This window comes from Eubalaena glacialis, chromosome 10, assembly GCF_028564815.1.
Source record: "Eubalaena glacialis isolate mEubGla1 chromosome 10, mEubGla1.1.hap2.+ XY, whole genome shotgun sequence".
Lineage (NCBI taxonomy): Eukaryota > Metazoa > Chordata > Mammalia > Artiodactyla > Balaenidae > Eubalaena > Eubalaena glacialis.
Window position 1 is genome coordinate 19223648 of NC_083725.1, and position 12269 is coordinate 19235916.

The 12269-nt window shown below is 59.6% G+C and overlaps 1 protein-coding gene across 1 annotated transcript; it reads right to left on the bottom strand.

The window, feature by feature from the left end:
* Positions 1-413: 413 nt before the first annotated feature.
* Positions 414-3801, bottom strand: LOC133099798 (thimet oligopeptidase-like). Its single transcript, XM_061203677.1, is given in 10 exon segments — positions 414-569; positions 783-919; positions 1525-1653; positions 1759-1909; positions 2260-2492; positions 2652-3013; positions 3098-3129; positions 3131-3423; positions 3426-3467; positions 3669-3801. Coding segments are annotated over 10 exon segments (1578 nt in total). The 5' UTR covers positions 3712-3801.
* Between the last annotated feature and the right edge of the window lie 8468 nt (positions 3802-12269).

A 12269-nucleotide genomic window follows, 5' to 3' on the forward strand; every position in this document is an offset into this window, starting at 1 on the left:
ACCCCACAGCTCAGCCATCTCCCAGTGACCCAGACGCTACACCAGCAGAGAGCAGCCTGCAGCGGCCGCAGGGCTGAGCCCCGACCAAGGTCAGAACTCCCCCCAGTGTGACGGCCCCCATGCCACTCCTGTGGTGGGAGGGACCACAGGCAGAGACCAGGAGTGGAGTCTTTTTATTAATGGCTGCGTTTTCAAAGAACCATTTTGTAAGCAGGAAAGCTCCTCAGGAAGGGATTGCATTAGTGCAACAAGGGGGAGCCTTGACGCCAGGCTCTCCAGACACGTCCAGGTGGAGACTTTTGGCCAAGGCCGGCCGCCAGGGACTCCGGGGCTGGGAGGACACGCGGCCCCTCCCTCGCGCTGGCGGGGCGCTAAGGCACCGGGCCCGCCTGGGTGGGCAGAACCCCGCGCCGTCAGCAGGCCAGCGGCTTGCAGCCCTCAACCTGCAGCCCTTTGCTCAGGAGGAAGGCATCCTGCGTGGGGTCGCAAGCCAGGAAGAGCTTCACCATGCTCTTGGCATCCTTGGAGCCACCTGGCCTCAGAATGCAGCTTCTGTAGTCCATGGCAACCTGCCGAGAGGGGGCGGGGCTGCAGGAGGGTGGAGCTCCGCCTTCACTGAGGGTGTGGGTGTGGCCACCTCTGCTGTGACTGAACAAAGGGCAGGGGAGCAGGAGGTCCAGGGCAGGGCCCTCAGAGCCTGGCAGGCCCAGGCGGGCGGCACAAGCATCTAGGCCCAGGCCAAGGACCTCCGTGTTGGTCTGCGCGGCAGGACGGCCTCTCACCTGGCCACTCAGGACGCCCTCCTGCTTGAGGCGTGTGTGGAACGTGTCCGCGGAGTACACCTCGCTGCACAGGTAGCCATAGGACTGGGCGTTGTATCTTCCTGCCAGGCGGCCGAAGGTCGCAGGCAGGTGGGTCCCTGGGACACACGCGGAGAGGCTCCTGCCCGGCCCCGTGGCCGCTCAGTGCCCCTTCCCCAGAGCGGGGGCCTCCAACAGCCCTGAGTCCCCTGCCACTAGAGGGAGTATTGGCCCAACACTTGTAGAAAACGGGGACCTTGCAGGCAACTCAGTGGAGGGACACAAATCAATCTTTGCCGACTTTCTGCTGAAGCTCACGAGGGTTCACCCCTAAGCCTCTTACAAGGTCAGCTGCCGAGGCTCCGAGGGATGAGTCAGGGCTCGCCCTCCAGCACGGGGAGGGAGAGCGCAGGTTAAAGCGCTCACGAGGGAGTGAAGCGCGTGTCCGCACCTACACGCACAGGCAAACCTCGTCGACGCGTTCCGTCCAGGCTATGAAGCCCTCTCCTGCCTCTTCCAGGCTCTCCAGAAAGCACGTGCAGATACGCCCACCCCACCCTCGGACTCCGCGGGCCACAGCTGGAGGGACCAGCCAAGGAACCGAGGCAGGAAGAGGCCAGAGCCTGTCAGTCAGTCCCCTTTCACACACTACCAGACGATCCTCTTGACCTGGGTAGTAGCCGCCAACCGACCGCTAAGGTGGGCCCGGCTCACGCTTGGCTACCTGGCATGGCTGGGCCCCCGAGGATCTCCTGGCAGAGGCGGGCATTCTCCTGGGCCGGGTCCGCGGGCGTCTGCGTGTGCAGGGCCTGGTCCACCTCTGCCAGGACGATCTGGCGCAGGTTGAAGAGACCTGGGGGGCGGGAGGAAGGAGACGGGGGGATGGCCCTGTGTCCAGGCCCTGCTTTCCAGCCGGGCGGTCCGGGCGCCCCCTTCCCTTCCCTCGGCCCGGCCTCACCTGGGTTGGCCTGGCGGGACTTGATGAGCTTGTCCCGCAGCCCCTGGGGGACGGCGCTGCCCGTGCCCCACCGAGACTGGCAGCAGCGCCAAGGCCTCACAGGGTGCGGTGCCCCCGGCCCCAGAGCCTTCCCTCTGGTTCTCATCACAGGCTGTCACCAGACTCGCAGGCAACGTGCCTTTCTTTTCTTTTTTCTTTTTTCCGGCGCTCAGCCATGCAAAGGGGTGAAGCCCTGACACTCGCTGCCACGTGCATGGACCCTGAGAACACGATGCTCAGCGAGAGAAGTCAGACACAGAAGGACACACAGGGTGTGACCCCACTGAGGGGAAACGTCCAGAACAGGTAGATCCACAGAGTCAGAGAGTGGGTTCCTGGTTGTCAGGGGCTGGGGAGGGGAAGGAGTGATAACTAAGGACGTGAGAGACATTTTTGGGGTGATGGAAATGTTCCAAAACAGGGCAGTAGTGATGGCTGCACAGCTCAGTAAACTGTCCCCACGCGCTCCGGTGCAGCCTGTGAGAGCATCGCTCTCAGGACGAAGGGCTGACCGCAGGAAGACTGAACGAGCAGTGGGTCCTGGGCCCAGACGCTCAGCTCGCCTCCCGCCCCCACCCGCCCTGGGGAAGTCACTGGGACATGCTGAGCCTCCACTGAGACTGGCAGCAGCCCCAGGGCCTCACAGGGCACGGCGCTCCTGGCCCCAGAGCCTTCCCTCTGGTTCTCATCGCCGCCTGTCACCAGACTTGAATGCAACGTGCCTTTCTTTTCTCTTGTCTTTTTTAAAGGCAGCTCTTGAGTACATGTACTTAACATGCAGGGAACCAGTCCTGACTCCTTGATCCGGGGCTTCCAGCCTCCAGAGTCTCGAGGACATCATTTCTGTTGTTTACGCGCCCAGTGCGTGGGCTTTGATGATGGAAGCTGACACCGAGGGCGTCGCCACGTGCGGGGTGACATCAGCGGAAGAATCCCGTGGCGAGGGCCTGCCTGAGGACCACGCGCGCCCGGGCCCTCCCCGGCCCCTGCCCGCAGCCCCGCGCCCGCACCCACCTGGGAGCGGAGCTGGTGCATCGCTTGGCAGAACTCGTGGAAGTAGGTCTCCAGCTCATCGTGCTGCAGCAGGGAGGGCGGGTCGGGCGTGGGCTTGGTGAATTTGGCCACCATGGCCACGATGGCGATCTGGCGGCTCCCATCCTGCTGCAGGCAGCCCGGCTGCAGGCCGAAGCAGGCCGCGTGCCCGGACTTCCTTTCCCTGGGGAGGGACGCGGGGTGAGGCCCAGCTTCCGCAGAGGAGCTCCGGCCCACGGCCGACAGGTTCCCGCATGCACGCACGCACCGAGGGTAGAGGTCCAGGTAGAACTTGCCGATGGATGACCTTGCCCGAGGCCGCGTCCCGGACCGTGTAGAGCCTCACGTCTTCGTGACACACGTTGGCGTCCTCCTCCAGGTCGAAGGTCAGCCCCAGCAGCTCCTGGGAGATGCCCAGCAGCCCGCGCATGACCACCTGCATGGGGAAGGACTCATTGAGCAGGTACTGGTCCTCGTGGTAGCGCGTCTCCTCCCCCTGGTTCATGTAGTAGCGCAGGTCCCAGGCGTTGATGGGCCCGTCAGAGTGCAGGCCCCGCCTCTGGCACTCGGCCTTCTTTAGCTCCAGGATCACGGCCGCTCCTGCTTCCCGAGGGGCTTCAGCTTCTGGGCCAGCTCATCTGCGGGCGGAGGGGAGAGTCTCGGCTACGTCCCTGTGGCGGCCCCCCAGCCGCCCCCCACCCTGCGCCCCTCGAGGCAGAATGAAGGGTCCGGGAAGGTGACCCCCAAGGGTTGACACAGTGGGGTCTCGGGCAGCACCACGTCCAGTTAAGGTTCGCCTGACGCCCTCCCCACTGGGACTCAGGTGGAGGCGGGGTTACCTAGGAAAGTGGCCACCACCTGGCTGGTCTTGGCCATGTTCATCTCCAGCACGGAGTCGGCACGCGTGCTGAACCCCAGCAGGCAGGACTTCTGGGCCTGCAGCCTCACCAGCTCCCCGAGGATCGTGCAGTTCTCCTGGAACCCAGAGCCAGCCGGCGCTGGGGACCGTGGGCCATGCCCTCCCCGTGGGGCCCCGGGCCAGGTCTCTGCGGGCGGGCAGGGCTCTCAGGCCACTGGCGGGCACAGCTAATCCCCCTCCCTCCTCCTCCTGGCCCGGATTTCTAGACACTTTGGTGCTGTCCTAACACGTGGTCTTTATTAACACAGATCCTTTTGGAACCAGAAACGGCGTGAACCGTGATGGGCTCTAAGGCCAAGTGCAGGAAGAAATGCGGCCAGGCTCTCCAGGAGCCACCCAGGGGCCTCCCCGGGCTCAACAATACAAACTCGGCTGCTGTGCAGACAGCAGCTCATGCCCATGGCGCCCGAACAACCAGCCCCTGGACGGCAAGACGCCTGTTGCTGCAGGTGGCCCGTGGCTCGCTGGTGAGGCCCGGCCCCAGGCGTACGCCACCTTCTCTGGGGCCACCTCTCCGGTTCTGCGGTGGGGTTCTCCTGGGAGCCCCCAGTCACCACAGGACCAACGTGGCCTGTCTGCAGCCCAAGAAGGTGGGGACACAGGACTGTTCCCCGTGCCCCCTGCATCACCCGCGAGGCCCGGCGAGCACCAGTGGTGTCTGCGGGGAAGATGAAGGGCTCGTGCACAGCCCCCATCTGCTGAAGATGCTACACGGCAGAAGCACAGACTGCAGCCACACGCGGTATGGACCAAACACAAGTGTCCTTGCAGGAACCGATGTCTGAATGTCAAGGCCGTGCCCGGGCCACAGTGAGAAGGCCCAGACCCCATGCAAGGCACAGAGAGGGGATGGGGGAATCTGCGAATCTGAGCTCATCAGGCATCACCCCAGAGAGAGAGGAAGAGAGGCAGAAGGAGATACAGAGGGAGAGGGAGAGAGAGGGAGGGAGAGACTTCTCTTCCTTCCCTGGGGGTTCTCTAGTGCAGCCAAGGCCGAAAAGCACTGCATTTCGGGAAATGGGTCCTCGTAGAAAAGTTAAATAGTAGCTCATGGCATTATGGACACATATTAAAAAGGCCCAAAATCTTGGGGAGTCAGGGAGGGGAGCTGGCAGCTGCCTCGTAAACGAGGAGAGATTGGGCGTCAGAGAAGGGGCCTGTGCAGCCCGCCGCCCAGGGCCCCGTAGACTTCATCTCCCAGCTGTGGTCCAGGGCTGGAAGTCAGCGGGGAGGTCAGGCCGTCCAAGCATCAACGTTGACTTCAGGTCTGATCTAAAAGGTGCCTGGTGTCTGTTGAAGCAGAAGAAAGAGAAAGCAGTGGGGAGAGCATGGGAGGGGGAGGGAGCCCCCCTCCTCAGCCCTTCTCCCTCTCTTCCTCCCTCCCTCTCCCTCCCTGCCTCTCACTCTCCCTCTCCCTCCATCTCTTCTTCTGCCTCTCTCTGTCCCTTCCTCTCCCCCTCTCCTTCCCTCTCTCCCTGTCCCTCTTTCCCTGTCCCTCTCTCCCTCCCTCTCTCCCTCTCCCTCTTTCCCTGTTCCTCTCTCCCTCTCCCCCTACCCCTCTCCCTCTCCCCCTTTCCCTCTCCCTCTCTCCCTCTCCCTCTCTCCCTCCCACTTTCCTGTCCCACTTTCCCTGTCCCTCTCTCCCTCTACCTCCTTCCCTCTCCCTCTCTCCCTCCCTCTATCCCTCTCTCCCTCCCTCTCTCCCTCTCCCTCTCCCTCTCTCCCTGTCCTTCCTCTCCCTCTCCCTCCGTCTCTCCATCTCCTCACTCCCTCCCAGAGAGGGAGACACAGAGGGAGAGGCAGAGATGAGGGAGAGGGAGACAGGGAGAGGGAGAGGGAGAGGGAGGGGGCAGAGAGGGAGAGAGAGGGGGGAGAGAGGGAGAGGGAGAGAGGGAGGGAAACAGGGAGAGGGAGGGAAGGAGACTTCTCTCCTTCCCTCCTTCCCTCCTTCCCTCCTTCCCTCTCTCTCCCTGTTTCCCTCCCTCTCTCCCTCTCCCTCTCTCCCTCTCCCTCCCTCTCTCTCTCCCTCCTCTCCCTCTCCCTCTGTCTCTAGAGGGAGAGGGGGAGAGGGAGAAGGAGGGAGGGTGATGGAGGGAGGGAGAGGGAGAGAGGGTGAGGGAGGGAGGGAGAGAAGGAGGAGAGAGGGAGATGGAGGGAGGAAGAGACCTCCCTCCATCTCCCTCTCTTCCTCTCCTCTCCCTCCCTCCCTCTCTCTCCCTCTCCCTCTCTCCCTCTCCCTCTCTCCCTCTCCCTCTCTCCCTCTCCCTCTCTCCCTCTCCCCCTCTCCCTCTTTCCTCTCCCTCTTTCCTCTCCCTCTTTCCTCTCCCTCTTCCCTCTCCCTCTTCCCTCTCCCTCTTTCCTCTCCCTCTTTCCTCTCCCTCTTCCCTCTCCCTCTCCCTCCCTCCCTCTCCCTCCCTCTCCCTCTGAGTCTCCCTCTCTCACACTCTGTCTATCCTCTCTCAGGAAGGAGTGGGAGCAGGAGGGAAGGAGAGGCAGAGAGGGAGAGGGACAGAGAGAGACAGACAGAGAGAGAGAGAGAGGAGAGGAAGCAGGGAGAAAACAAGAGAAACAACACACCATCTACATTTCTGTCAAATGACACCGGGGATCCTTACACAACCAGGAGAAAATTACAGAGCGAGGCTCTTTCTCAGCTGGCACTGGAACTGCAGACGGGGCCAAACACCACCAGGCTGGCCACACATGTCCAGCCGCTGCCCCAGTCCCGTGAGTCCGGTCAACAGGGCTCTGAGTGTCTGCTCCAGGGAGCTGGGGTTCACCCTCTCACCCGGGAGGCCGGGCCAAGCCAGTAGGGCCCCGGGCTGGACACATAGAGGGAAAAGCATCCCCACAGGACAGCTTGTGCGAGCAGATTCAGCTGCCAGATTCTAGAGGCCCGGGATCACCCTGTGGCCCGTGAAACCCAGGAGCCACGAGGGTCTTGCATCGTGATTCCTGTCCGTTGGACTGTCAAGTTTATGTAGGGAATCTTGGAAACAGTGGTAACAAGACTGAATTGGAACGAGCTTTAGGCTATTATGGACCACTCTGAAGTGTGTGGGTTGCTAAAAACCCTCCCGGCTTCGCTCTTGTTGAACGTGAAGATCCCCGAGATGCAGCCGATGCTGTCCGAGAACTAGATGGGAGAACACTATGTGGCTGCCGAGTAAGAGTGGACCTGTCGAATGGGGAAAAGAGAAGTCGAAATCGTGACCGCCTCCTTCTTGGGGTCGTCGCCCTGGAGATGATTATCGGAGGAGGAGTCCTCCATCTCGCCACACATCTCCAAGACGGAGAAGCTTCTCCCTCAGCCAGAGCAGGTCCCTTTCTAGATATAGGAGAAGAGAGAGATCCCTGTCCCAGGAGAGAAATCACAAGCCGTCCCGATCTTTCTCTAGGTCTCCTAGCCGATCTAGGTCAAATGAAAGGAAATAGAAGACCACTTTGCAAGAGGAGTGGTGTACAGGAAATAACTTCATTTGACAGGAGTATGTACAGAAAATTCAAGTTTTGTTTGAGACTTCCGAAGCTTGGTGCACTTTTAAATGTTTTAGCTGTTCACATTTGTTTGTCTTTTGGGACAGTGACACATAAAGGTGTCATTCTCTATGGTTTGAAATGGGTCATATGAGGCATGTAATATGAAGAATTGTTACCTTACAATGTTCCCTTAAGCAAAATTGAATTTGCTTTGAATTTTTGGTCTTGCCTAGACTGATAATAAAACTCTCACTCCTGCCCAGCTAAAGTGTGATGTTTACTATTATTATTTTTTAAAAAAAATTTATTAATTAATTTATTTGTGGTTGCATTGGGTCTTCATTGCTGCACACGGGTTTTCTCCAGTTGCGGCGAGCGGGGGACACTCTTCGTTGCGGTGAGCAGGTTTCTCATTGTAGTGGCTTCTCTTGTTGTGGAGCATGGGCTCTAGGCGCACGGGCTTCAGCAGTTGTGGCAAACAGGCTCAGTAATTGCGGCTCACGGGCTCTAGAGTGCTGGATCAATAGTTGTGGCGCACAGGCTTAGCTGCTCCGTGCCATGTGGGATCTTCCCGGACCAGGGCTCAAACCCATGTCTCCTACATTGGCAGGCGGATTCTTAACCGCTGCGCTAACAGGGAAGTCCTCAGCTTCTTCTTGATGCTCTTGATTTTCTGAAGGAAGAAGACGGCGGTAAAATTGGGGGGCGGGGGCACGGAGGGGGGTTCAAGGAGAAGAGGCGGATGAGGCGGACGAGAGGAGGGAGATGGGAAAGAAAGGGCCTCGGGTCCTAACTGTTAGGACCCTCCTCAGGAGTTACCCCAAGGTGACAGTCTAAGCTTCAGCCGTTTCAACGGAGCTAAGTTTCTGTCCCTTCAGGGTCTATCTGGTTTGCAGAAACAGGTAGAAATGGACCAGCCTGGGGGAGGGAGCGACGTGGGGCGCAGAGGAAGGTGCCGGTTCCCCGGGGCCCCTGCCGGGCCAGCAGCAGGCGGGGCGCCTGGAGGACCTGCCCAGGCTGCGCCCCCTGCCCAGCCCAGGACTCAGCGCGCCCGGCCCCGCTCCCGGGCTGAGCAGACGTGCCTGTCCGAGGACAGGAGGGGCGCTGGGGGAGCGTGCCCGCTGGCTCTGCCAGGCGCAGGGGCTCGTCGGGCACGCCTGGCTCAGAAGCAGCCCGAGGGACGCCGGGCCTCTGCGGGCAGCAGGTGCCGTGCCGGGCACTGGCCTCCCTGCAGCCTCACGGCCCCAGCGGCCACGACTGGGCAGGAGCACAGGGCACCCTGGGAGGGCGGGGCGGCACTCAGGACCCCGCCCCGCGCCAGCAGGCTGCCTCTCCTGGGCGCCCCCCTCCACGGGCATCCCCGTGGTCCCTCGGGCCAGTGGTTCTCAAGTGTCAAGGCAGTCTGCGCAGCCCCACTGTCCACACCCTCACCTCCCCCAGCCTCGAAGCTCCATGTGCCTGCCGCTCCGGAAGACTTCGGGGCCCACGTGCCCGGGCCCCACCCTGGATGCCGGAGTCCCACAGTCCTCTGAGTCCCGGTTTCCTCCACCGCAAGGCACAGCGTTTGTGTTGAGGAACAAGAACTGTCGCTGAGCCCTGGGTCGGGCCTGGTACCCGCGTTCACCGCGTCTGTCACTTTCTGACGCAAACCAGCCAGCGCAGGGCTGCACCCCAGCCCCTTCTGTACGGGGCTCCCACACTCGGGACCACCGTCCCCCTGCCCTCATCACCCCGGAGAGGCCCGGAGCCCCGGGGTCATTCTAGCCAATCCTGAGCCCGCTCCTTCCCGGGGACCCACACCTCAGGCTCCAGTCCCCAGCCACCCCTCCCCTCATTCCTGCGGAACCCTCGTGCTCCTGGGAGGCCCTAGGTGACAAGGCGTGCCCCTGCCCAGAACCATGAGTGACAAGCTCTTTCCTCATCTGCTGGCCTCACTGTTCTCTGTCCTCCACACAAACCGACTCGGTCAGCCCTCACGACCACCTGTGAGGGGGTCCTCGGGTCACGCACGTTGCAGATGGTGAACAGGGACAATGGGGTCCAGTGACCGGCCTCCGGGGACCCAGCCAATTGGTGGCAGAGCTGGGTCTGATCCCGGCCATCAAGATGCGTGTAGCCACGGCGCCCCACGCCACGCACCGAGGTGACGCACTCGACCATGGGTGGCTCGCAGTGCCCGCCCCCCTCCCCACCCCACCCCACGGGGCTGCCTCCCGGGAGGGGCCGGGCTGCCCATCGCCCGCCTGTCCAGGGTGCCGCAGGGACTCCGTCCTGCTGGACCAAGAGTGGGAAGAGCTGAGGGCTCTGGGGTCCACGCTGGGGGCAGAGGGGTGTCAGGCAGCTGGGAGGACCTGAAGGGACAGGCCCCCCGGGGGGGGGGGGCGCCCACTGGGAACCCGCGCGGCCGCAGGACTCAGCCAAGAGAGGAGGGAGGGGGTGAAGGCAGACGCCATGCTCTTCAGCCTCCCGTCGTCCCCCAGCCTCCGTGTCCAGCAGGAGCCGCGCTGTGAATTACGGGAGAAAGGGGTCGGGTCTTGGCCCCCAGTCCTGGCACACAGCTCCTAAACCTAAAGCCACAGGCCGGCTTGCATCTTACAGCCCCCCTGCCTGCCCACCTCCTGCGAGGGGAGAGGGCCAGGGGTTGCAACGTGAATCCGTTGCCCATGGCCCCCGCTGTAATCGTGCTCATGGAACAAAATCTCGGTAAACACGGGGTTCAGAGAGCTGCGGGGTGGGTGCCTGCAGGCGGCCTGGAAGCCCCGCGCCCCGCCCCGCCCCACGCCTCCCCACCTCCTCCTTCCACCTGGCTGTTCCTTTCGCATAGCCGGGTGCTCTAGTCCGTGGACTGGGTGCCTGTGTTCTGGGGGCCCGCGCTAGCCAACGAATGGAACTCGGGCTGGGGGCGTGGGAACTCCTGACACAGCCTGTCGGCCACAAGCGCAGAGGACGACGTGGACCTGTGGCTGGCGTGGGCCGAGCCCTGACCTGCGGGCTCTGACTCCGGGTAGATGGAGTCCGAACTGAACTGCAGAAACCTGGCAGTCCCAGCGCTGCTGCTGCGAGAGCCCCACGGGCCTGGCGTCGGGACGGAAGCTCTGTGGGAGCGGGGGCTGAGGGTGGAGTAGGCTCGGAGGAGGGGGGTCCTTCCTTGAGACCCTCCCACCAAGGCCACGGGGGGCGGGGGGCCGGATGAGGCGGGGGTGGGGCGGGACGCAGGGAGGGGCCCACGCCGCCCGTGCTCTGGGGAAGCCCTGTGACCCTGAGGACCGAGGGCACAGCAGGTGCAGAGGGAGCGCTGGTCCACGTGGACCTTCCCTCCTGGGGTTGAGGCGGCAGAGAGATGGGCAGAGGCCGGCACGCGGGGCTCAGGCCAGGCGCTCCCCTACTGCGAAACTTCCTTAAAAAGCAGCCATCGCAGGACTCGGCAACCGCAGTCATGGGCACTTACCCCGGGGAAATGGAGACCGAAGTCCACACAGAAGCTGTACACAAACGCTCGCCTGACTGGGAAGAGCCCCAGACCGAAAGCCGCCGGGGGCCTTCCCAGGGCAACGGATGACAGGGGCAGTCGTGTCAACGTCAGGATCCTGCTGGGACGCTGACTTGACTTTCACAATAGGTGACATTGGGGAAAAGTGGGCAATGTCGTTTCGCTTTCTAGGAAGTTGGCCAACTCCTTTCCAGAGTGGCTGCACTGTCTTCCGCTCCCTCCAGCGACGACTCCCTGTTCTGTGCTGCCTCGCCAGCACGCCAGCACTGGGCACCGTCTCCATGTTCTGCTGTGAGCAGAACTTAGGTTTTCTTGTTCTGGGAGAAGCTCCAGAGTGACTCGCTAAGGCCATCAGCGAGTAATTATTTCCCAATGAGTGGCTATTTCCAGTTAAAACCAAAAGCCACCTAATTATTGCTTTTCCCATAAAATTAAATATGAAATCTACATTATGTAATTGTACACTTATTTCCCCCTTTGTGTATTCTAATTTCTTCCTGAGAAACCTAAGATGCCATCTTGCAGACTGCCCACAGTGGCTACGATTTGGGCAGCAGCAAAGGTCAACTTTAAACATTTTGCATCTAAAGTGGCTTTGGATACCTTTGGATAGAAAGTACAGTCTGAGCCATTTTACAAAATGTGCGGCCATTTTACAAAACAGCTTGACGGTTCCTGCAAGTGTTAAACATAGAGTTACCCTATGACCCAGCAGTTCCACTACTAAATATATACCTAAGAGAAATAGAAACTTATGTCTGCACAAAAGCTTGTACGTGGATGTTCATAGAAGCATATTTCTAAAAACAAAAGGTGGAAAAAATTCAAATGTCAATCTGACAAATGAATAAACAAAATGTGGAACATCCGTACAATAGAATAGCATTCAGCTATAAAAAGGAATGAAATATTGGTCCATGTTACAACATGGATGAACCATGAAAGCATTCTGTAAAGAAAAGCAGCCACTCTCAAAAGATCACATATTGTATGGTCCCATTTATATGAAATGCCCATAATAGCAAATCTGTAGAGACAGAAAGGAGATTAGTGGTTGCCTAGAGCTGAGAGGGTTGAGAGAATGAAAAAACATTGTTAATGTGTAATGGGTTTCTTTGTGGGGGGACAGAAATCTAAAATTGGATGGTTGTGATGGTTACACACGTCTTTTAGTGGTTACACTAAGAACCACTGAATTGTATACATTAAAGGGTTAAATTATGGTATGTAAATTACATCCCGATAAAGCTGTTAAAATTATAATTTTATATTTATAAATTTGAAAATTCATCCAAAATTACAAATTCTTAAAACATGCAACCTAACAAGACTAACCCAAGAAAAGAAATATCTAAAAAATCTATATCTACTCAAAAAGTTGTTTGTATAATTAAGTACCTTTACAGAAAATGATTTCCAGGGATAAATGGCTTTCCAAGTAAATTCTTCCAAATATTTAGGGAAGAAATATTGGTAATCTTACATAAAACCCTTCCAGGAAACAGAAAATAATATATTGCTCAAAATTTTTATAAGGCCAACATAAGCTTC